The 25205-nt window shown below is 44.4% G+C and overlaps 1 protein-coding gene across 4 annotated transcripts in view; it reads right to left on the bottom strand.

Moving 5' to 3' along the window:
- The window catches only part of LOC119160880 (uncharacterized), a 386912-nt gene that overhangs the window by 4231 nt on the left and 357476 nt on the right, over positions 1-25205 (bottom strand). For all 4 annotated transcript variants that reach the window (XM_037413152.2, XM_075880569.1, XM_037413150.2 and 1 more), the window contains 4 exons: positions 21126-21184; positions 10792-10909; positions 4105-4274; positions 1058-1197 (listed from right to left, as the gene is read on the bottom strand). In XM_037413152.2, the coding sequence (XP_037269049.1) occupies positions 1058-1197; positions 4105-4274; positions 10792-10909; positions 21126-21167 (470 nt within the window). In that variant the 5' untranslated portion in view covers positions 21168-21184. The remainder of the gene's footprint in view (positions 1-1057; positions 1198-4104; positions 4275-10791; positions 10910-21125; positions 21185-25205) is intronic.

Genomic DNA, 25205 nt, shown 5'->3' with positions numbered 1-25205 from the left:
GTCTCTACGTAGACTTGAAAGAGCCAGAAAAACAGAATAGTGATTGAGAGAAAAAAAGAGTTCCGTTTCAAGAAGAGTGGTGACTCCGTATTTGCACCGGGAGTCACATTCTATGAAAAAGCAGCGAAAAAAAAAAACAGGCATCGAAGCAGTCTTTCAGCCCAAAATATTTATCTAGTACGTGCAAAAAAAGTGAACAGGGAAGACAAACAGCCTCACACGTGTGATAAAAAACAGGATATTAAGTTTGTTGCATGTATGAAACGCGGTCTTTGAGATTCCCCTCTCGTGCCGTTGTTGCTACATCGGCCAAGCTGGCCAGTCAGTAAATGACCGCCTAAAAGAACACCGCAATCCAATGAAGTGTTCCGTCGGAAGTCACCTAGCAGCACACAGTTCCGCATGATGTTGTCATGCTTTGCTTGAACAGTGCAGAAAACTAAGACGCTATGGTGACCAAAGAGCACGTGAAATATACGAGTCCTGTTGCATTGACAACGGAAAACATGAGAACATGAGGTGTTTGTTAGAATGCCGTCGATAGCGCTTCTCACCAAGGAGCTTATCCTTCACGTGGGTGACGCATTTTTCATTTTACATAGCATTGACAAATTGTCACTGTTTTCCTGTCCCTTACAACTTTTATCACACACACACACACACACACACACACACACACACACACACACACACACACACACACACACACAGATATATATATATATATATATATATATATATATATATATATATATATATATATATATATATATATATATATATATATATATATATATATATATATATATATATATATAAATTGTCCGTTTGTGTTACTGTCTTGTTTTTTGCGCTATTTCCCATTTGCTTAACTGGCTTGAATCATTTTTAGGAAGGGTGTTGATTGATAATGAAAACTGGGCATGGAATCTTATGCATTAAACTGTCAGCATTACTTACGACACTCGAAGAGTTTCCCCATGTCTGTTTGTATATTGTACACTAACGTCATTGATTGGCCACATGGAGTTAGGACACTTTTAGAATTCCTACTCACATAGGTGCAATCACATTAGTGGGCGGTGGTGCCAAGGGAGGCGGATAGCGACAGATGATAGTCTTGATTTCATCTTCTTCGAGCTCCAGGGACCGATGGAAGCGTACGATGATATTATTGATGAAAACTCTCGGGGCCTCCTAGAAAAAAAAAGAGCATTGAAGTGATAGAACTATCAGGCCAGATAACAGAAGTCGTTAAGGAAATTATGAAGAGAAGTAGATAACATTAAAGCAAGGTTACATTTTAGGATACAAGCTGCGCTTTATCGTTTCTCGAAAGAGGGCCGTAGTCACAGGGGTAGCACACTGTTGATCTAAGCCCCACTGTTTGTCAAGGTGATCTAGGTCATTCAGTCTGTATCCTATTTAACCGCAACGCATTTCTCTTCAATTTGCAAACAAAAAATATTGCAGATAAGGTCATTCCAATCATGAAACTAAAACGGTCTTAAACATGCATCGCATGCGACCTGTATACGCATGCGCATTAATGCTTTAACGAAACTGTACTCATTATGCTCGTTTCGTGGCGTGTAAGTACCCTTTGCGATTCTGAATAATTCAACTGTCTGCTCGCAAATAACAAAAAAATAAAACGGTACATGTTGAGTCATAACTTTTCCGCTTTACTCACCAACTTGATGAACTGCTTGCCCTCTTACCTAAGCTATTTAATACTCACACTACTGTGCACGTTCCGGCCCATATGGCATCTAAGCCGAGACTATAGCAGATCTGTAACTTGACCTATACCATTCGGTCCTCGGAAAGGTGCCGGGCTAAGCTACATATACACACTAAAGTGAGTGATCCTCGGCACTTATCGAATGTTCTCAGGTAATGTTCAATAAATTAACATGGATTTGGATACCCATTATCATTTTAGGGGCGAAGCTCCCTATGGTGTGGCTTGTGCGTACCCTGTTGTCGTTGTGTGTAACCGCCGGTGGCACATACCCGAGAGAGCGGGTATGTGCCACAGGGATGGGTATGTGCCACATAAGAACGAGAGAGACGATAGCGCTACTACGATCGCGATGAAAAGATGCGAGATGATGGTACTTGGAATGTTCGCTAGTCGGACGGACGGATGGACTCACGGATGGACAGACAGCAAGAGGACGTACGGATGGACTGAAGCGTGGATGCAAGGACGGGTGCACAGCCGGACGCACGGACGGACGGCCGGACGCACGGACGAACGCAGGGACGGACGCATGGACGAACGGATAGATGCACAGACGAATGAATGGACGCACGGACGGACGGAAGCACAGACGGACTGACGGACGCTACTCCCCACTCATCATCATTCACTCCACGGATATGCTGTGATTTTTTAAAATATTATTATTAGTTGTAGTAGTAGTAAAAATCTACGGCGTTTTACATGTCAAAACGACTGTATAATTATGATGCATGCAGTAATAGGAGCCGCCAGATAATTTTGACGAGCTTGATTTTTTTAATGCACACTGACAACTCAAAGGACACAGATGTAGTTTCACCTGGGACAACAACGACGGGCATCGACTCCGTTCTTTTCGACTAACAAACTGATCACGGCCACCACTACACCACCGCAAAGCTAAGACACACCGTTGCCCTCAGGAGATGTATCCTCACTGATTCACAACGGAATACATTCTTCTTAAAGCTCGTGTGCCACTTATTAACTTCTCTCCTGTAGAATTGAAATGCCAGTGCAGAGAACTTTTAACCGAAGCAATACTTTGTACAATTTGGTACGAAACTTGTTATGGGATCACTACAACAGCCGAATTTGGTGCCGTAGTTGTCCACCGCCACCGTTTCCCGCACCAACTGAGAAAAAAATGCATTGTCGAGCGGGATTCGAAGCCAGGTATCCTTCATGGCAGTCAAGTATTCTACCACAGAGTAACCCTTTAAACTGCTTTGAAAAGAAATCCTATGTAGGCTTTATGACAGTCCAACGTCGATTGGTGCTTCTTTGCGGGCTTGGTTCTGGCTGTCGAATATTACATTAAAGTAGATAATAAACGTTCCTTCGCTACTCCAACGACAAAATCGTCACGTGCTCTGAACATCGTCTGTGTTTCCAATGCTAAGTTTTTATAACAGTTCAATAAACATTACATGTACACCTATGACTCAACAAGCTAGACTTTAAGCGTTGTTTGACCCCGAACGAATGGGCAGACGAAAGTTGCGTATGATATTCACATCATTGCACCGTAAAGTGCCCTTCGATTTGCGAAACTGACGCTTTTGCAGCAACGTGAGGGGTGACATTGCGGCAGACTCTAAGTTGCTTTATAAACATAAGTGCATTGACAGCGTCAGGTAAGTCCGCAGTGTGCACAATACTTCACTTAAAAATTACGTCAATCTACCTTGTAATGTTTGACTCAAAGCCGAACAAATGCATCATAGACAGCTACTCACTGACACCTTCCTAGAAAGCTGATAACCACAATGCATCAGATCAGCAGATATTTTAATGGCTACGAACGTTATGAAACCCCCATAAATATTTTTGGTTTTTATTCTAACGGTGATGCGCTTATGTACCATGTCCTGAAGGTTAAATCATTAATAATGTTAAAATAAAGCAATGTGCCAGGGTACGGAAACAAAGGGGGGATATGTTAATTCTTCTCGTTCAGAGTTTTTAGGACGATATTTTAACAGGTCGAATCAATTGACACAACAGACGTTCATTGCAGCCATAGCGCTGAGAAAATGGCAAGTGAGGAAGATGACAGAACATGCGGCGCACCCCTTTTCAGCGTATGGCTTCGATGAACGTAACCGACCAACTAGCCTGGTATGTTTTCTTAAAGGGCGTATAAAGAACCACACGAATGCAATAACTGAACGAGTCGTCATAACTTGAGAGGAACTTGACCTGCGCCGTTGGATAAATGGTACGTGTTTCTATATCCCGTTCGTGATATATTTGACATCTTTTCGTTACTCTATTATTTATTTATGTGGTTATGACACGCAAAACGCATGTCAATACTCGCCGCTGCCCACGTGTGCCGTTTACGTATCACTCACTTGCTTTGTGCCGCACCCCTTGAGCGGTATTCTGAGCTCGTAGTACTTCCTCCCGTCGCCGTAGAACTTGCAGGGACTGGTCTTGTCATAGTCCACGTACGTAATGCCACGGAAAGGCTCGCTGAAGTTGATTTTGACCACCATCTCTCCGGATGCGCATGACAGGTACGCTGAAAAGAGGCGAAGCATCGAGTGTGAAACGCGGTGCATCTCTCTCATGAAATTATTGCATAGGTAGCCATGGCACTTTCTTTCTCCTCGCGACAACTTTGCCGTCCAAACCACTTAGTTTAAAGTGTATGTGGTACAAATAAACTCATAGTCAACGCGCAATCCGCTTGCCGGCCTTGCGGATTGCGCGTTCGTGAATGCCTGCCGGTGCTCGACCCCCCACAGCTGTCAGCTTCGACGGACGCATCAACTGGCAGCTGTATAAGGAGCTGGATCTTCGGCCGCCCCTTTGGTAGGCATGGGACTTCGGCAAAGATGTGCCCGCATCTGGCACCCTTCTGTTATGTTGTGCTGATTTCGACCGTCATTGCCTCATCTACCAGTCTTTTTCCCGGAGCCGCGTCTGCGCACCCGGTAGCGTTCTTGGACACGCGCTTCAATCAAACCATGCGATCACCTGACTTTCCCGCTTGCCAGCCTTCCGGTTTGCGCGTTCGTGAATGCCTGCCGGTGCTCGACCCTCCACAGTTATCAGCATCGACGGATGCATCAACTGGCAGCTATATAAGGAGCTGGATCTTCGGCCGCCCCTTTAGTGGGCATGGAACTTCGGCAAAGATGTATACGCATCTGACACCCTTCTGTTATATTGTGCAGGTTAGTTCACCGGTTTCCCTCTATGCTAAAAAAACAAATAACATTTGTTTGCTGATGCTTCCATGCCCACAAGTTTTGCTTATGTCCATTTGTGAGTGCGTTCATGTCGTTAGGCTTCTGGCTATGTCCGGCGATGTTGAGGAAAACCCGGGCCCGCCAAAAGAAGATACGGGGAAGCAATACAACGAGTTAATCTCGTTGATTAAGGGGCTGCACTCTAAGATAGACGCAAAACACGAAGAACTTATGGAATCCATTAACGAAGTTAGAGAAGCGCAAGTGTCTCTTGAACAAAAAGTGGCAGAATTAGACAACCGATTATGCGCAGTTGAGGAATGTGTCCGGGTCTCAGACAGCGAGCCGAATCGTCAACGGGTACCGGAGGTACTTTCGGTTAACAAGCGCCTTGACGAACTTGAAGATCATTCTCGCCGAGAAAACTTGATTTTTTATGGAATAGAAGATTGCGATTCGGAAACGTGGGCGCAATCAGAAGAAAAAATTTGCCAAATCCTCAATGAAACTCTGAAGCTAAACTTGGGAAGTAGCGACGACCGCATATCCCGCGCGCACAGGCTAGGCAGATTTGTAGTTGGCAAATCTTGACCAGTGATCGTAAAATTTGCTTCTTTTAAGTTCCGAGAAAGCATACTGCAGTCTAGAAGTAGTTTTCGCGAGTCTCATGTGTCAATCAGCGAGGATTTCTGCCGCGCAACAAGAAGCGTGCGCAAGAAGCTTTTTGAATTCGGCAGGGCGAGTGGCGAGAAGTATACCGTCAAGTACAATAAGCTTTACATCAACAAAAAGTGCTTTGTGTTCTCTCCGGTGACCGACAGCGTTTGTGAGCTGCATACAAATGCGCAGAACTCATCAGAAGCTTCGTCCTCCGCTACGCATGCCGACGAAGATACGCTCTTATCCTAACAAAGTTCACCCCTCGGCTACTTATCGTAACTACTCAGTTTTATATTCTAACGTACGAAGTGTTCTTAACAAACGGGATGCATTATCTTCAATTTTTGATGACTGCGCCACCGATGTTGTAGTGTTAACGGAAACCTGGCTTACCCCTAACATTGCAAGTGTAGAGCTGTTCGATTGTGAAAATAATTATACCATTTACAGATGTGATAGAGAAGAATCGCCAGGAGGTGGTGTACTTATAGCCGTAGCTGATTATATAGTTTCTAGCCATATAGTAATAGCATCACCTTTAGAATTTGTCTGTGTTTCCCTCCATGTCAACTATCAAAGTGTCATATTTTGTGGCTGTTACCGCCCTCCGAGTGCGACGCCAGAGTTTTGCGAGCAACTGCATGATGCTTTGAATGATATTGTCAAAAGGCACCCGCATACACTTGTTTTTATTCTAGGCGATTTTAACTACCCGAAAATAAACTGGTCACTTCCTTCCTGTTCATTAAGCTCACTTTCCGCCGACAGTTTACATTTCGTGGAACTGTGCGAAGACTTTAACCTTACCCAACTCGTAACGCAACCAACAAGAATGGGCCCCAATTCATCAAATGTTCTTGATCTGATTCTCACCACTGTACCTGACCTTGTCCATTCTATTTCATATATCCCAGGCATAAGTGACCATTGTTTCGTGCACTTCAATCTAACAGGTTCATTAAGGCGTCGGTCAAACAATTGCAAAACAATAAGAGACTACTCACGCGGCGATTATGACTCAATCAACAGTGAACTCGAATCGAATTTTGAGAGCTTTGCTGATGGCTTCTTTGATCGCAGCGTTCAACAAAACTGGAACTTGTTCAAAATGAAAGTTGAATCTTTAATCACGCGATACATTCCCACATACGTTATCAAGGGTCGCCAACGCCCCCCTTGGTTCTCAACTGACTTAAAAAAATTGCGGAATAAAAAGAAACGGTTGTTCCGTCAGGCAAAGCAGACTAATTCGTTAGCCCGTTGGCACGTGTACAAATCTGTCCTTTCCGAATACAGAGCAGCTATCAAGGAAGCCAAGCGCGTTTTTCTTAATGATACCCTTCCTTCAATTCTTGTAACCAACCCTTCTAAGTTTTGGAAAACTGTTAAACCTAGGGAAAAGATAAACATTTCGCTTACGAACTCAAATGAGCAGCCAGTTCGCTGTGAAGAGTGTTGCATTGCATTAAATGATTTTTTTGTTACTTCTTTTTCAAGTTGTTCTGCTTCAGCGTTGCCGCAAATGCCTAGTCGTGATTTTTTACCCATGTATCCTGTTACCGTTGATGCCGTTGGAGTGCAAAATTTAATTCACAAGCTTAAGTTATCCTCTTCTTGTGGCGTAGATGAAATCAACTCAAAGTTTCTAAAAAACACTGCATTGTATTCATCAATTTACTTGTCCTTAATCTTTTCGCAATCTATTCAGACCTCCACTTTGCCGCTTGACTGGAAGGTGGGGAAGGTGGTCCCTCTGCACAAATCTGGTAACACACAGTCTCCTCTCAATTACAGACCAATTTCCCTAACCAGTGTTCCTTGTAAAATGTTAGAACATATAATTTACTCCAACCTTGTCTCATTCCTAGAATCAAATTCTTTTTTTACTCCCTACCAGCACGGATTCCGAAAAAGTTACTCATGTGAAACCCAACTTCTTTATTTTACTAATGACATAGGATCGGCTCTAGATCGCGGCTCACTTGTGCATTGCATTTTTCTTGACTTTCAAAAAGCTTTCGATAAAGTACCTCACCAATTACTCCTCCTGAAAATTAGTGCCTTAAATATTGACCCGAACATTCTTAAATGGATTGAATGCTTTCTGACTAATCGCACTCAGTTTGTAACAACTAATGGCTATAACTCACCTCTTTCTAAAGTAACATCCAGCGTACCCCAAGGTTCCGTATTAGGCCCTTTACTCTTTCTTATATATATTAATGATCTCCCAGACAGCATTAACTCCGCTATAAGGTTATTTGCAGATGATTGTGTAATTTACCGCGAAATAAACAATGAATATGATAACCAATTTCTACAGTGAGACCTTGACACTGTCTCAACCTGGTGCAATAAATGGCTTATGACTCTCAACTCTAACAAATCTAAATGCATGTCAATAACCCGGCGATCTATTTCTCCCCCCTGTACCTACAGAATTAACGCCGTTCCCCTCCAGCATGTCTCTTCATATAAGTACCTCGGCGTTTACATTACCAACAATCTATCTTGGCACACGCATGTTACCTACATCTGTAATAACGCTAACCGAACGCTAGGATACTTACGCCGCAACTTTTCTCGCGCTCCGCTGTCCCTCAAAATTCTATTATACCGATCACTAATTCGCCCAAAGCTTGAGTACGCGTCCGCTATATGGGATCCCGTGCAGCAAAATTTAATTAACGCGTTAGAATCTGTTCAGAACCGCTCAGTTCGGTTCATTTGTTCTAATTATTCCCGTACTGCTAGCATATCAGAAATGAAATCTAACCTTGACCTACCCAATTTAACTGTCCGGAGGAAACTGGCGCGACTGCATTTTTTTCATAAGATATTTTTTCACAATCCATCAATGAAGCGAGACCTCATTTCACAACCGTCATACCACTCATCGCGCATTGATCATCAACATAAGGTTGCCATTCCGTTTTGCCGCACCAAATTCTTTTCAGCAGCCTTCTTACCGAAAACAGCCGCCGATTGGAACCACCTTCCCTCTTCCGTTGTATCAATAACAGACCCTTTGTTATTCAAGACTGCAATTTCTCAGCAATGCTTGTAACTATACGCAGTTTCCATTATCTATCTTTGTCTTGTATGTGCTTGAATTCTTATACATTTTTAGTTGACTTATGTTGCCTTCCTGATTTGCGCATCTGATACTTGTTTCTTTATTTTGTCTTTTTTCTTGTGTGTTATATATGTTGTACCCACCCCCTCTGTAATGCCCTACGGGCCCTGAGGGTATTCTAATAAATAAATAAATAAATAAATAAATAAATAAATAAATAAATAAATAAATAAATAAATACTCTAACTCAAACACGTACAAGAGGGCCTAAATAAAAAGGTATTCAAGTTGCTCGGCATCCTAAAGATGCCATCGATAGACGTAATAAGGTAAGTTTCGAAAATGTTTATTGAGTTCAAATGGCTAGTTTATTAGAATATACTGGCACTAAAGCTCGTTTCAGGCTGTAAGTCAAGACTGAATTACAATCCTGTGGGTACCATTTCCGAGGCTGCAAAAGAACATTGAAGAATGTTATTGCATATTTGGTGTTCGACTACGCCGTGCATGCGCCTCGCTAAGCTCGCCGTTAGGCCTACCGTCAAGCGAGGAGGAGCGACCTCCGAAGCCTATACCGGCGCCGGCTCGCTGAAACTGCGGCAGCGGCGCTATGACGATGAAGTGAGTGGCACGGATGCCAATCCGACACAATTGGAAGGCTCGGTCTGGGGGAAGAAAATGTTGAGGCATGTCGCAGTTCTGCAGCAGCGTCAAGGATAAGAACGCAATTGCGCCATCCAGATGACCGCTCACAGCGGCGGAAGCGAATAATACGACAGGACGATGCCAGCCGGCTTGAAAGGCGACAAGTATGGCGTCAGAAAGAGACCCTTACTTAATGCCACAGCAAGGAAGCTCTCGGAGGAACCAAGAAACCAACGGCATCACACGAATGCTTAACAAGAAACATAAAAAGTCAGGAGGCCTCTTCCAAGGGCGATGGTAAAGGTTCATCATATTAAAAAAATTGCCCCCTCCTCCCGGACTCGAATCGAGGGGAAATGCGAGTGCATTTCTTGCGCCGAGAGTACACGGCGTAGTAATTTTTATGGCGTAAGTTAATGACAAGACGAGGATTCGTACCGTAACCATTCATTTACACATTCATCACCCAGCGAACGGTCGATAGCGAGGCGCGCGCTTCACAGCGTTTACACATACGCATGAGCGAGCCGACGGGAGAGTGGGACACAGGGAGGAGAGAGAACGAACGGCGGGAAAAGGAGCGCTGAGGCACTGCACCTACCGTGGAGGAAGGAAAAACACAGGAGAGAAAGCATGACGTCACGTACCCAGCCTTGGCAAGCCAACTCATTTTGAAGCTATCAAAGTCGGCCCAACACGTGACTTTTTGCCGTGAGATCACGCAATAAACCAGACTTGCCGATACCTCGGAGTACGGCGCCCGGTAGGTTTTATCGAAACGCGCTGGTTCAGCGCAGACTGGCTGGCTCACGCAGGTGCTTCAAAGGCGGCACAGTACCAAGAGTACTAAAAGCTACCGCAAGCTCTGACGTTTTGATCACGTGTTGAGCCGACAAGGTGGACTTCACTCATGTGACGCAATGCTTTCTGTTTCTTCCTCCATGGCACCTACCCTCTCCTACTCTGCCTCCACACACGCGGGTGCTCCGCCGAGATTCCGCGATGCGAGCGATGTCACACGCCAGAGAGCGATTCTCTTGTCCACTCACTCTCCACTACTTCGCCCCCACTACCTGTCCCGGTTGCTAGGGGCGAGGATAAGTGCGCGCGCCCACAGCTGTTGCTATGGCAGAGGAAGTGAGAGCGCAGAGATAACACCTGCCGGCACGCAGACGCCGCCGGACGCCTGACATAGCCTGACTAAGATGCATTCGCATAAAAAAAAAAACTGAGCAGTAAGCATTTAAGCAGCATAGAGACTTTCTGCAGCAGCGCACCTATGCATCCACTACGTCCTGTCTAAAGCACCAGCTACTGTTGCCCGATGCGGCCGGTCTCTGCTACAACGTATCCAGATTTTGCATGTTTAGGAAAGATCTGATGCGTCAGTCTAAAATCCCATTACTCGGAAATACTTGAAACGACGACGCGTCACTCTCATGTTTTTATTGGCGGACGCCTACCTCTGGTGCGGTTGGTGAGGATCTCGCTGCTGAATTCGTCCGCGACCGCCTTGTGCACCACGTTCTCCACGTGGCTGTCGTCGCGGACGCCCTCCTGGCAGCGGCCGAATGGCGCCAGCTGAAAAGGAAGAAGAGATCAATCGAGTGCACTGAACACCGTGTGACATAGCGGCCGAAAACCGCGCATATTCATCATGTCAATCAATGCACGTATACAGCTGTACACACCAGCATAGCGAATCGCTATAGTATCAGCTTGTCAACTCCGCGGTGCTTTGCAGACGGCAAAAGAAAAAAAATAATCATTTTCCCTCACTCATCGTTAAACTACATTTCCTATTCATAGCGTGCAACTCTGGGCAGCCTACACTTGTGGCAACTGACGTGGCGCTGGTTCACAATATTTCCGCTGATTTAGCACGGACTATTTGTAAACATTTCTTTGCGAATGCTCAGTAATGAATTAACAGCTTTCGCGCATCAGAAATGAATAAACATCGCTGTCCAACTATGGTTTCTTGTAACCTAAAAATAAATGAAACCTCACCCAGCAGCACTTTCTGTCTCACCCTGTCCAATTGCGTTTGCCAATTTCCATGACGTCAAGGCCGTGTCTCCTGTTTCAGGAAGTAGATTTTACTGCCACTGGTTTTTGGTGGAAAAGTTAAAGTTACTGGCGAAATTCAGCGAACATTCGGACGCTCGGGGAAAGACGCACGACGAACTTTTAATGAGTGCTGTGCCTACAGTTTGTATCAGTAGCGCCGAAGTCCTCGTGGTCAAGAACGAAAAGCACCCAGCACGACTGTCGAGAGCAGACAAATCGCAAAGAATCTGGAGGCGGTCCTTCCACCTATCCTCAGGCTGTGACAGTCCAGTTTACCTCCGCGCGTTTTACACTTGCAGGCTTTCGCAGCGTCGCTTGCTCTGTCGCTCAATTCGCGAGAAAATTTACGAGAACTAGAACTTTGCAAAGTGATAAGCTAACTTCACGCGCTGTGTCTACATCATTTCCCGCTATTTCAAAGAATTACTTATTCGATTGATATGCGGGGCTTAACGTCCCAAAACCACCATATGATTATGAGAGACGCCGTAGTGGAGGGCTCCGGAAATTTCGACCACCTGGGGTTCTCTAACGTGCACCCAAATCTGAGCACACGGACCTACAGCATTTTCGCCTCCATCGGAAATGCAGCTGCCGCAGCCGCGATTCGATTACGTGACCTGCAAGTCAGCAGCCCGCAGGTCACTAGACTACAGCGGCGGGGCAAAACGACAGTCTACCGGATGCACTCGCAGTGTATTACGAGCGCTCTCGCCCACGCCGCCATTCTCACCAGCCACGCGCTCCGAGTACCAACCAACGAGTACTAAAGTAAAAACGCCATTAGAAATGCAGGCGACTATGCAGCCAGCTGAGACGACAGTAAGAAGACATGAAATCTGGAGCAGCGACGCATTCGCAGCTGTTGTGCAATAATAATAATAATAATAATAATAATAATAATAATAATAATAATAATAATAATAATATTAATAATAATAATAATAATAATAATAATAATAATAATAATAATAATAATAATAATAATAATAATAATAATAATAATAATAATAATAATAATAATAATCCTAGTGCAATATAAACGACGATTGAAGTTCTTGATTTCCACTTATATCTCAATACTGTGAATGGCTGGTGTCGGAAATGACAAAGTTTGGCGAGCGTGGTCACTCAAACACGGATTTACACATTTTCAATCAAGTTTCCCTTTTGGGCTCAAACATAGCAGGATCACATCAAATTTCAAGAAGGGTGTTGACCGCTCTCTAATTTCCATTTACCGCCGCATCTGTGTGTTACCATCATTCAGCAAAGTTATTGAAAAGCGTTTTGCTAATTAATAAACACAATTTACTATTCTCTCACCACTATAGTACGCCTTTCGCCAATGGTACTCGACTGAACTCGTTCTGCACTGACAGGTGAATGGAAACTTGAGATTGACGAGGATCAGTACACTGCTTCGGTATTCATAGACTTAACTAGGGCTTTTGAGAAAATAAATTCTTAAAATATTCTTGCAGAGGCTTCAATAGTTAAGAATTACTGGACCAGACTTACTTTTGCTGCAACACTACTTAAAAGCCACGATAGATGTAGTAACTATTTTAAGGTATTATTCGAAAACAATGTTCAACGACACTGGAGTGCTCCAAGGTTTCATACTAGGCCCTCTCCTGTTTTCTTATATGTGAATGACTTGACGAACTGTCTCTCCGTTTCTAAATGTATAATTCATGCCGACGACACCACTGTCATCAACGAAGACTTACAACACTCACGTCGAACACCAACAAAGACGTGCAAAATAAACTCGGATGGTGAGAAAATAACAAATTATACAAGAACGCATCGAAAACAAAATTCGTTTTATTCCCGTCAAACCACTTGGCACTTCCCGGAACCGCTCCTTTATTTCTTCGATCGACTTCTATTCCAACAAGTTCATTTTGTAATTATCTAAGTGATACGTATCCAATCATGACATTTTATTATGGTTGTACTTTTCATTTGTCCATTCACACATTAACCACTGCATTACGTGTTGGGAAAGTACATTACAAGTACTTCAAAACCAAGCTACTGCCATAATTACGTTTAGCGCTTTTAATCATAAAGCCATGTATCTTTCACAATCTATCCGCACGTTTTCAGTTTCGAAACTGGTTATGTATAGCCTTATCAAATTCTTGTTCAATGAAATTAACTTCAGGCGATGCGACAGCGTTTACTTCAATCATATATAACAAATAATATTACATCAAGGTTTGCACACAAAAACAGCTTTGTCTTACCTAAACTAAGTTTTAATTATGGCAAGCAGAGTTTTCTTTTCTCATCTTTCACTGTTTGGAATTTCAAACCCATTAAAAAAAAACTAAACATTCATAAAAACAAAACTAATCGTAAAATTATAATATTTTAATGTCGAAATTGTAGGTATTTTTGTAACCTTGTTCATTGAGTATTGTTTCTTTCTTTCTTTCTTTATTCAATACTGCAGACCTTGTACAGATCCAAGCAGGGTGGGGGAAGAATAAAACAACAACAAAACGGAGCAAACAAGTATAGTCATGCAATTACAATGAGCAATGATCCCAATGCGCTTAAATGCTACAATGAATCATTCCAGTCTGTTACGGTGCGGGGAAAAAAAGAAAATTTGAAATTTTTATCGATGACCTCGTTGTAGCTACTTTGTATGCACTTTTTTCCAGTTTAATCTGTTTCTGTTGAACTTTAATCTTTTCCGTTTTCACGTTTTCTAATGAGTATGTATTACATGCTGTAACCAATATTGCCTATTTATTTTGAAAAGGAGGTCCCTCTGCAGTTTTTGACATCAATACCTCCTTCTATTATTTTATCACTATGTAACCTTTCTACTATTTACATTATTATTGATTCTGACATGAAGAACAACTCGAACGAAAGAAATTAGCAACTCAGTGTTTGCGATGCCCATAACTGAATAAAATTTGCATAAAAAACTCTGGAGTTATTAGGTATATGGAAGTGGTTATTATTGGTTGGCTCTAGGGGCGTAGACATTCATTTTTTTCGGGGGGAGGGGGGCACTTTTTTGAAATGTTAATTTTTTTGCTCTGTATACCATGACGAGGCGCAAGGTTTGTTCGAAACGTGATCGAGATGGGCCTGTGGTTCCATCCGGCTGTGGTTTTGAGCTTCTGCATTGGCGAAACCAAATGGGTAGGCTTGGGGAAGGGGGCGGATTCATCGATGAAAAACTTTTTTTGGTGTTTTAGGGTGTGCGTAGATAGCGCACAATTTGTTGCGTATACCCCTTCCATCACTTTTTCGCCGTGGTGTTTACACTGTCAATCAGCAGCGAAGGCTACTTCCTTTCGTAGTGGTTAAGGTTATGACTTTCCTCTGCTGCTCAATATTTCTGTTAAGGCTTTCTTTTTTGTTTTCGGAGTGCACACTGCCTCACAGTAGGGATATCATTTTTTTTAGATGACCTCCTGTGTTCTTTTTTGGTGCACAGCAGCTTCACTTGGGCAGAAGCTTCTTGGTGAAGTTGTGCGCACCTCTTTCGTACGATTTTGGTTTAAGCGGCAATTCGTATCCTTCCACTCACGCAATCTACAACAGAGCAAACTGACCCTGTGGACTGCACAGGCGAATATAATGAGTCCCCACGCTAGTTTCCTCTGCGTAAAAGTCACCTCGTTTTGTCAATCTCCATATGGAGATGACTCCTTGAAATGGAACAGACGCGAGGGACAAAAGTGCCAACCCTCAATTTCGCTTTTAAGAACTTTGCCAGCAATGCAAGGCAAAAGATAAGCTAAATGACTCATGTAAGTCGCGTATACCACCACTCTCACGTTCGCGCCCCAGCGTGTGCTTGTCACGGCGCTCATCCAGCACGCTTTCGATCATTCTTCGTCTCCTTCCGCGTTCCCGACCGCGTTGAGAAGAAAAGGCAGCGATCTCGTCTTTCACACGCAACAATTCGAGGTAGCTCTTTCATTTCTTTACACCGTCCTTTTCTCTCTCACATACGTCTCTGGCTGCAGTTACACCACAGGGACAAGACATTGCGTGCTCGAGTGGTGTGCACTAGTAAGCAAGCGTGAACATCATCTGTCATCGTCCACTCGCAACTGGCCGACCACGAAGGAAAATGGCTTCCTCTTGAGTTTCTGCCTTCTATTTATTTTATTTATGCCCCTCACCCCTTTGGTCAAAAACAGTGAGAATACCTCAGCATGCGATAAAGATGACCTTCACGCGCGGACTCATGGCACGAAGTGTGTCCGTGCCCGGTGCAGCCGGCAGCAACTTTCGACAAGCAGTCCAGCGCGGAACAACGCCGCCAACGCCGGCCTGAGCACGCGCTCGTGACGAGCGCGACGCTCGTCCCGTGTGGTTTGGCGTTTTGTCCGCGAGAGGTCACGCGTTGCCTTCCATCGTCTGCGGCCCGTCTTCGTATCGCCGCTGGTGCTCGACCGTGTGCTACGGAGCTAAGCGCACGCAATTGTTCGCGCTGCAGGGAGTCAGCCAAGTCCATGCCGGCCGTATCAACGCCCCCCGCCCCCCCCCCCTCCTACCCCAATCACACACTCAGTGAACGCGTACAGGACATTTATTTATTTTTTGCCATGTAGGGGTCAAGGCGGCGATATACAATAGGAGGAAAGACAGTTTCTCTCTCTCTCTCTCTCTCTCTCTCTCTCTCTTTTCTTTTGCAATATCCTGTTTCGCTTCGCGCCCTCGACGAAATCGCGCAGCAGCAGTGGCACAGTGGAGAGTTATAAGTTACCGTAAGCCTGATAGCGCGGTTTAAGGGAATAGTATACCGGGCTTACCGGGATACTAGGCGCGGTTTAAGGGAATAGTATACCGGGCTTACCGGGATACTAGGCGTACCGTGACCGCAGGATCGAAGTGCTCGTGCGCAGATACGTACGTTACCCGTACAGCTTACCGTACGTACGCTATTTTTCAGATCTTACGTTACCGTAATAGCGCAGGTGCACGTAGTGTGCGTACAACATGGCGGCGCTCTCGGACGTCCACTTCGAAGTGATTTTGGCGTAGTTATTGAAAGATTCACTTTGTGCGCAGCAAACGACTGTTTAAAGTGGCTTCGCTTGCCTTCAGTAAATTTCGATGACCGAGTATTACGGACAAGCTGGCGCAGTTTTATAGATAGCTTCCCATTTCGAACGCGTCTAGGCCTAACTACAAGATCGATGTAAACCAATCGGCAACATGAATGTTTTCACGTGTGGTGCTTGCTTTATATTTATTTGCTTTTATTATTACTTAAATAAACTTGTAATAATGCTTCGCGCAATGGCATAGGTAAACATTCTTTCTCGTTTTCTGCTCCTTTTCGCTGTTCAACTGATTAACCATCCGATAGGTAGCACCACTATTCCAGATGGGGCACGTAAACTCCGTAAACGCTATCCCGCTAAACGAAAAGATGCTGTCCGTAACGAACATTTGCTGCACGGTAACGCCATTCCCTTAACCTGCGCTATCACGCTAACGGTAAACTATAACTCTCTATTAGTGTTACCATGCAGCAAACGTTCGTTCTGGACAATAGCGTTTGCGTACCTTAACTGGGATGATGGTGCCACCTATTGAAGGGTTGATAAGTTAAAGAACAGAGAAAAGGAATGAAACGAGAATTTTTGGCTGCGTCACCACGCTAAGCATTGTTACAAGTTTGTTTTACTAATAATAAAAGTAAATAAATATGAACCCCACACCAGATGCAAAAAAGCTTTGTTGCCGATTTGTTTACACTGATGTTGCAGTTAGGTTTAGAGACGTTCGAAGTAGAAATCTATCTCAAAAATTACGCTAGCTTATCGAAAGTAACTGAAAGCAAGCGAAGCTATTTTAAGCAGTCGCTGCGGCCGAACTGAATTTTTGAACAAGTACGCCAAAATCACTTCGAAGCGGGCGTCTGAAAGTGCCGCCTTCATTACGTCCACTAGGTACACCACGCTAACTTGGCATGTAAATTGCGCGGCTACGATAAGCGGTAACGTACGTATGCGCGCATGCGCACTTTGATCCCGCTATCCTGCTAAGTCCGGTATACTAGAACTATCAAATACCGGTACACACAACTGTGCATACGCTCAGGTTAGCCCCATCGAGAGGTTTGTACACAGGTGCAAGTCGCAGCAACTAGGCCTTGCACGCGAGAGAGCGATGGATGTCTATGCCTGAAGGTCAAGAGGAGACGACATAATAGGCACGCGGGTGTACGCCTCGTGCGACCGTGGCCGCCGCTTTCCTTCCATCATTGTGGGATGCGGGATTGCAAGCCGTACGCCCTCCAGTGACAGCGGCAAATTGAATCGTCAGCGCCGTCCTGCATGGTCTCTAAGTTCTCTCGAGAGAGAAGACATTCTGCTTTTGGAGAAAGTGGTTGTTACTGCGCGCCACAAATAACGGGGGCGTCGGTCGGGCTTCGCGCTCGGTTGCCTTGGGCGTCTTTGTTCTTCGCGACGATCCAAGGCTTCAGGACACATAACGGCGCCCAACGGCCTGTCTCCACAGTCGGCCACTGCCCTCTTGCTTTTCGTGCTTCGCCTTGGGTCAGGAGTAATGCAAAAAAGGTACACGTAAAAGTGAGGTAGGAAAGTGTCGCGGCTTAGCCAAACCTGGCGTCAGCTCCGCTTGTCATAACTGCGAAAAGTACATTTTCGTAACAGGGGTGTTTTTTCTAAGAAGGTATTTGTGTTTTTTTCGAGGAATCACGGAAGACTTAAAAAAAATCGGTAAGGAAGTTTTGATGAGTCGCTTTCACATAATCTTTTTTCTTCGTCAAGAGGAGTACAAACTCCCCTAGTTTGTCCTGCCGAACTCCCATAAAACAAAAAAAAATCTCACTTTGGTGTCATTAAATGTAGCAAGAACAATGCGCGATCGGCACTCACAGACCTCGTCTTTCTGCGTGTGAGCTAAATTTTTTCATGCCCCTGAAGTTCACCCACAGAGCTAGCCTGAACACAAACATTGCCTAAATTGAAAGCCATCAGCCATCTCAGTCATAAAGGGCCTCCAAACTATATCTCATTTCATTGCACTGCGCCGTGGTTCACGCTAGTGCGATCAGAGGGGCACAGATGGGATCTTTTGTTGGGACAGCCCCCTTTGCCAAAAAGGCGCGCGTTTTGTTCTTGCTTGTCGCCTTGCCAATGTGCCGTCTTCAATCAACAAATGTCATGTTATATAGTGACCATGCGGCTGTACCAGCGTACGCTTCAATTAAGAGCAGATAATCCTGAAAAGCAGGATTTCGTTGCAACTTTCAAGCAAGAAAAGAGCACTGACACATCATCGCATAGGAATAAGCTGTATAGAAGAGACAGAACACCCACCCACTCACATTACCGAAAACAGCGGGCCCTTTGTGAATAAGTGTACAAGTAATGAAGTCCTTTAACTTACAGTACTCTGAAAGCCAGAATTGTGAGATAGTCTAAGACCATTACGTTTACTAAGCTGGATTAGGCAGGCACAAAGCTCCAGCGACGTCAATAAATGCTTTAAAAAATTTTCATTTAATACTGCTCTCAGTATTACAGTACACTATCGCAGCGTTCATACTTTACTAGAATGCATTTGATTCGATCGAGATATGAGCAAGCATTGGTTGATATGTAGCGTTTAACTTTCCAAAACCATCATGTGATTATGAGAGACGCCGTACTGGAGGGCTCTGGAAATTTCGACCACCCGGGGTTCTTTAATGTGCATCCAAATCTGAGCACACGGGCCTATTGCATTTACACCTCCATCGAAAATGCAGTCGCCGCAGCGGGGATTCGATCCCGTTACCTGCGGGTGAGCAGCCGAGTGCTATAGCCACTAGACCACCACGGCGAAGCACATGCGCAGGCATGCAGGCACAGCAGAACCAAGGCATCGACGAACCATGCATACATACTGGGGGAACTACTGGAGGAACTCCACGGCATCTCCACAGTCACCATGGTGATCCATAAAGAACAAATACCCATAACAAAGAACGTGTGGTAGGGACACGCAATCATACCTAGTGCCCTGCGTGCTTACAAAGGACGTTCGCAAGGCATTAGATTAGGAGAGTTGCTTAAAAGAGAATGCCATATAGCGACCTGCGATTCACTGATGACATTGCATTTGTGAGTAACTCGGCAATGAACTGGAATAGCAAATCTTGATTACTGAATTGTACAAGAAAGGCAGAACAGTATATCTGAAAATAATATGCAGTGAACGACAGGAATATGCAAGTCTCGGACAAGAACAGCGCTTGATGATTGGGAGCGAGGCAGTGCGAGTTGTTCAGGAATACGTCTGCCTAAGACAAGTAGTGACCACCGAGTTGGACCATGAGACCGAATCAACCAGATGAATGAGAATGGTGTAGAGCACACTCGGTAAGAATTATCAAATCATCCCTATCTCTCGAAAGGAAGGTTCATAACGGCTGGAAGGGAGAAACCTCCCTTTTTGTAGGGCAGCTAACCTGGTGCACCGTAGTTTCATTTGCTTTTTTCTCTCTCTCTTGTAGCGGCTGCGTTTTACCGGTACTTTCTACGGAGCAGAAACCTGGAAGCTTACAAAGAGGGTTCAACTTAAATTGAGGAGGACGTAGCGAAAGTTGAAAAAGAAAATTATAGGTATAATAACATCGAATGACAAAAAGGTTGTGGGTTCGGATGTCACCGAGAGAAAAGGTGATTTCTTGTCCACTTTGATTGCTTTCAATCGTAGGAATACTCATAACAATATAATCAATAAACCACAAACAATGTCTCCTATGGCTTTTTTTGGGTGGAGGGGGCCAAGTTTTTTGTCAGTCTCATGTAATGAAGATAACAGGGAAAAACGAGTGTGAAGAAAATCACATATAATACCCTCATAACTATTGTTAAATCAAGAAGGATAAATGAACATGGTCCGGGGACGTAGCACGTAGACAGCATGACCATTGGTGAATAGGGGTAATTGGCTGGATTCCAAAAAAGGCAAACGCGCGACGGGAGAGAGAAAGTAAGGTTTGTACATAAGAAGCTTGCGCATATAACATGGCAGCACATAGCAAAAAACCGGGTTAGCTGGTGGAACATGGCAGAGGTTTTTGTCCTGCAGTGGATGTAGTCATGATCATGTTGAGTACGACGACGACGAGGACTGCTCGCACTAATGAATCATTTTTATACTTTTATTTGTTATCAAAAAAGAGGGCGTAAAATTTAACTACCTCCTGGAATTTCGTGGCGCCAACTTGGAGGCCACAGTGTTTCCAAGTACAGTCACGTGAAAACATATTCATTATCGGCTTTTATTTTATGGTTAGTTTGTTCTCCAGTAGCCTTTCCCACTTGTATAATTGGAAGTTTTTGTAAAAGGCAAAAACAATTATTAGAATATTGCTTCATAATGCACTCTTCCTTACAGTATTTACGGCATATAAAATCACGTAAGAGATCATAGTTATGATACAGTGCGTGTATTGAGTTTTTCAGTTCAATATAAAAAGTAATACACCTGCCACTTGCCATCACAAGAATTGGCGTCAGCTATTTCAAGGCAAACTCTAAAAGCTAGATACGCTTTCCTGTCACACTGACATTCATGTGTCAGAACCAACCACTCACATGCGCTGGGTGTTGGATTAATGAATAAGCAGTGGTGTAACGCACGTTCACAGGATAAATACGGGAAACAAAGCATGGTGATGCGCACTTTGAAAATGAAAAAAAAAGGAAGCTTCACTTACCACGCATGCCAAGAGAATTGTCGCTGAAACAAATCTTTCCATCCTCGTCGAAAAAGTACCTGAAACGACAACTGAAGTTAGCGTAAAACTCACAAGCACATCTTGCTCACCCCTGCTTTCGCAAAAACGAAAGAAGGAAAATAAATAAAACGCACGTCTAAAAGCCCCCTTAGTAATTTACACACATAAAGAATTAATCGCGGAAGAAGGAGATGCGAATCGTCGACAACTGCCCTTTGATTTTTATTTAGTTTTAAATTTTCCCACAATATTTAAGAATTAGTTGTGCGAATCGCATAAGTTTCAATAGATTCTATATGGATGCGTGAGGGTCGTGAAGAGTTTCCATCGAAGCATCGAGTAATGCAGTTGATATCCTCCCACAATTCACTGTTGATCTAAACATGACGAGAATGAGCGAAACCAAAGACGTCACCTTTGCATCGTGCTAAAGAATTGTTCACAAAACGTTCTGCACGCAACAAAAATTTTACGTCCGGAGTAGGCTCGCCCACGTCTTGTTGTTTCAAGCCTAGTGCTTTATTGCATATCTTAAAATCTGGGGCGTTTATTATCAGGACAATAATATTGTCATTATCGACGGAATGGATATTGCTGTTTTATAAAGTAGGCTCAAACTTTCGAGGCGACTGCGTACTTTAAAAACATGCTCTATAACCTCGCCTGTTCTTTTGTCAGCATTACTTTTTGAGCAACATAAAACAGTCGTACCAACCACGTAAAACTCGTCCCACTCACTGCTATTCTACGCTTTATTTTGAGTACTCTAAGCTCTCTTGCATGTTCTCCCACTCATCTGAACAATCCTGTTTGTTTGGCTTCTTGAATAGCTAATTGTTTGTTCTGTGCCAGCACTCTCTCACGGTTTTCTAAGAATAGAGTTTTTCCTTCTGAATGTCAACTATCATGTGGCTTTCTGCAGGCATCTACGCCGCATGCCCTGAGAATAGCTTACAGCGCACACATACGTAGAAGAGACGCACAAAGAATTCGCGTGCCGTGCGTGTGTGAGAGTGCGCTGCAAGCTTTATTTGATCGCCACCTCCTATCCCAGTCAGAAACCTTGCTACGGAAGGATTTCTGCCACAGTGCCCGCGGAATCTCGGTGTCAAGTCAAAGTTTACTAGGAGTACCTCAAGGTACTTTGCTGTACTCCACGTGACGATCACCGCCAAAAGCAGCTGTACGCCGACTGGATGAGTAACCAGCGTGGCGAATTCCTATGCAAGAACTTCAACCATGTAAGATGAACATTTTCCCTACTTTTTCGCCGCAGAACAGCTTGCTAGTTTTTAGAGAAGCTCTCTTAGATGATAGTCTCTCCAAAACGCGAGAGGCCCAAAATACTGTTTGAAGCCGAACCTCAAACCAATGGACCTTTTAGGTTGGCTGCGCACAATCACCAGACTGTTTGCTCAAGAAACGGGCTCACACTGCTTTTCAGACTGCGTTGCTAGTATCAAGAGATCTGATATGCTTCTTAACTGCCCTGATTGTACCCAACCGGGAGAAGAAACCTAGGCCAGTAATTCGAGATAAAGAAGAGTATTCCGTAGTCTAGCAACATGGCATATTCTCAGAAAAAGAATTAAGAGCCATTAGAACGAACTTAGGGACGGTTACACTCAAATCATCGCTGGTTAGGCAACGCGCAGTCGACTTTTTGTTAAGACTTACCCTTGACAGAACAGCTTGTGATGTTGAAAAACAAAATCACTTAAATTTTTTTTTCATCTCAAACCCATAAGAACGACATTCCTTGTTGAGCTATTGATTAAAGAAAAGGGCACTTGACAAGTGGCTGTACCTACCGTTATTTACAGAGCTGCTTAACCTTGATTGATTGATTTGTGGGGTTTAACGTCCCAAAACCACCATTTGATTACGAGAGACGCCGTAGTGGAGGGCTCCGGAAATTTTGACCACCTGGGGTTATTTAACGTGCACCCAAATCTGAGTACACGGGCCTACAACATTTCCGCCTCCGTCGAAAATGCAGCCGTCGCAGCCGGGATTCGAACCCGCGACCTGCGGGTCAGCAGCCGAGTACCTTAGCCACCACACCACCGCGGGGCCTGCTTAACCTTATTGAGTTTTTAATACCCATTTCGTACGCTCAATTTACATGCACTAGTTCAGTTCCTTTCAGAACAGAACGCCGACGGCTGCAAAGCCTTTAGTACGGATATTGAAGATTTCTATTGCACATTGCCGCCTGACGACTTGTCAAAATGTGTTGATGGCTGTATTAACAAAAAAGGGCATGCGATGGCTTTCAGAGATAAATGTGGTTTTTATACAGGGGCTTTTTTAGAAACTCTTTTCATGTTTTAACGTAGACGCTCGTAGGTAGGAAGGAACGCACTTTTGTGCATAAATGAGATATATATTAGTTCTCCGGGAATTACATCTCGATTGATTGCTTCTTATGTGGGATTTAACATCCCAAAACCACCATATGATTATGAGAGACGCTGTAGTGGAAGGATCCGAAAATTTTGATCACCTAGCGTTCCTTAACATGCCGATTTCCGATGGAGGCGTAAATGTTGTAGGCCCGTGTGCACAGATTCGGGAGCACGTTAAAGAACCCCGGGTGGTCTAAATTTTCGGAGCCCTCCACAACGGCGTCTCTCGTAATCATATGGTGGTTTTGGGACGTTAAAACCCCACATATCTATCAACCTTAACATGCCACAGTAAAATAGCAATGTTTTGTTTTGCCACCTCATCATAAGAAAACTGCCATGTGATAAAGTCACGGTGCAAGAATACTTTATGTGGGTGAATGCCGAGACTTTCCGCTGGCCGATAATGTTCTACTTCGCTAGGAGCCTGTGAAATGGCGCTACAAACTTTGCCCCGGTAAAGGCCCCTGCTTCCCCTCGCCCCTTCTCGGCGTAGGAAAGCCCCGTCAGGTAGAAAAGTAGCGGTGCTCATTTATCGTCGCCACAACAACCTCGCCTCACCGTCAACCTCCTTCCTTATCACCCCCTCTTTCGCGGCGCCGCTGTATGCGTGTCGCCTGGTTGATATCACACGATTACCCGGTTTTCCTCAGACTTGGAAACCGTCGCCCACGTGCCCGATGTGCTTTGGGGAATTCGCCAGCAGTCAGCCACGGTTTTTAAAGCCCCTATGCCTTCGGAAAAGTGCAACCTTCTTTTGATCTGCGCCGCTTCCTCCTCTCCCCGCCAAAGCAAGCTCGTGGCGCGTTACAGGGGGCACCACTGTCGCAAGCGAAAGAAAAAAAAAGCAACGCGCCAGAGAGGAGGCGGCAAGGGGGAGAGCAGATAGCGGTACTTTTACGTAGTATAGGGGTTTAACGGTCCTTAAAGCCCCTTGATCCCAAGATCAAGGGGCTTCAATGCTGCTCAGTCCGGTGAGCCATCTATCGGCACGCCGCAAACGAGAACATAGTCGGTCCCTCCCCGCCAAGCGCTCGCTCCGCAGCGTTCGCTCACTTAAAGTATTCTTGCACCGTGGCCGAGGCGGAACTTTTGTGGAAAACCAGTTTACGTCAATTTTAATATTTTATAAATCGTGAACAAACATACACCTACTTCTTCACTTTCTTAGTCGTGGTCTAGCCATATTCATTGTCCGTAATTTTGTCAAGTGGCTCTGTTAAAGTGGTGTTAACGCGCGTCTTGTAAGCGATTTGAGGTTGAGCCACAAAAAGTCACATAATTTTGCGTAACACTGTATTTGCAATTTGCCACAATTGAACTGAGTTCTAAGACGTACGTTGCTATGCACGGAGTAATACTAGTTTACATATTTGTACACCTGCGATTTATGGCAAACTCACGTTTAGCACATTCACATCAACACAAAAAAGATCGGTGTTACGCTTGTGTATACCCAGATAACGAAGCGTTGTCACGCAGCACACCAGGGAAAAGTAAAAAAAAATCCAAGCACACAGCAGTTAGCACAGTTTTACGCTTTTTTGTCTATCTAATTTGTTTCTTAAATTGTTCATAACACACAGGATAGATCACCAGGCATCGTCATCTCTTAGCCGAGATGGGGTGGCGGAATGGAAATCGAAGCACG

The sequence above is a fragment of the Rhipicephalus microplus genome, chromosome X (genome assembly GCF_043290135.1).
Source record: "Rhipicephalus microplus isolate Deutch F79 chromosome X, USDA_Rmic, whole genome shotgun sequence".
Classification (NCBI taxonomy): Eukaryota; Metazoa; Arthropoda; class Arachnida; order Ixodida; family Ixodidae; genus Rhipicephalus; species Rhipicephalus microplus.
The sequence above is the reverse complement of the archived record's forward strand: the minus strand, read 5'-3'. Positions and strand labels throughout refer to the sequence as shown.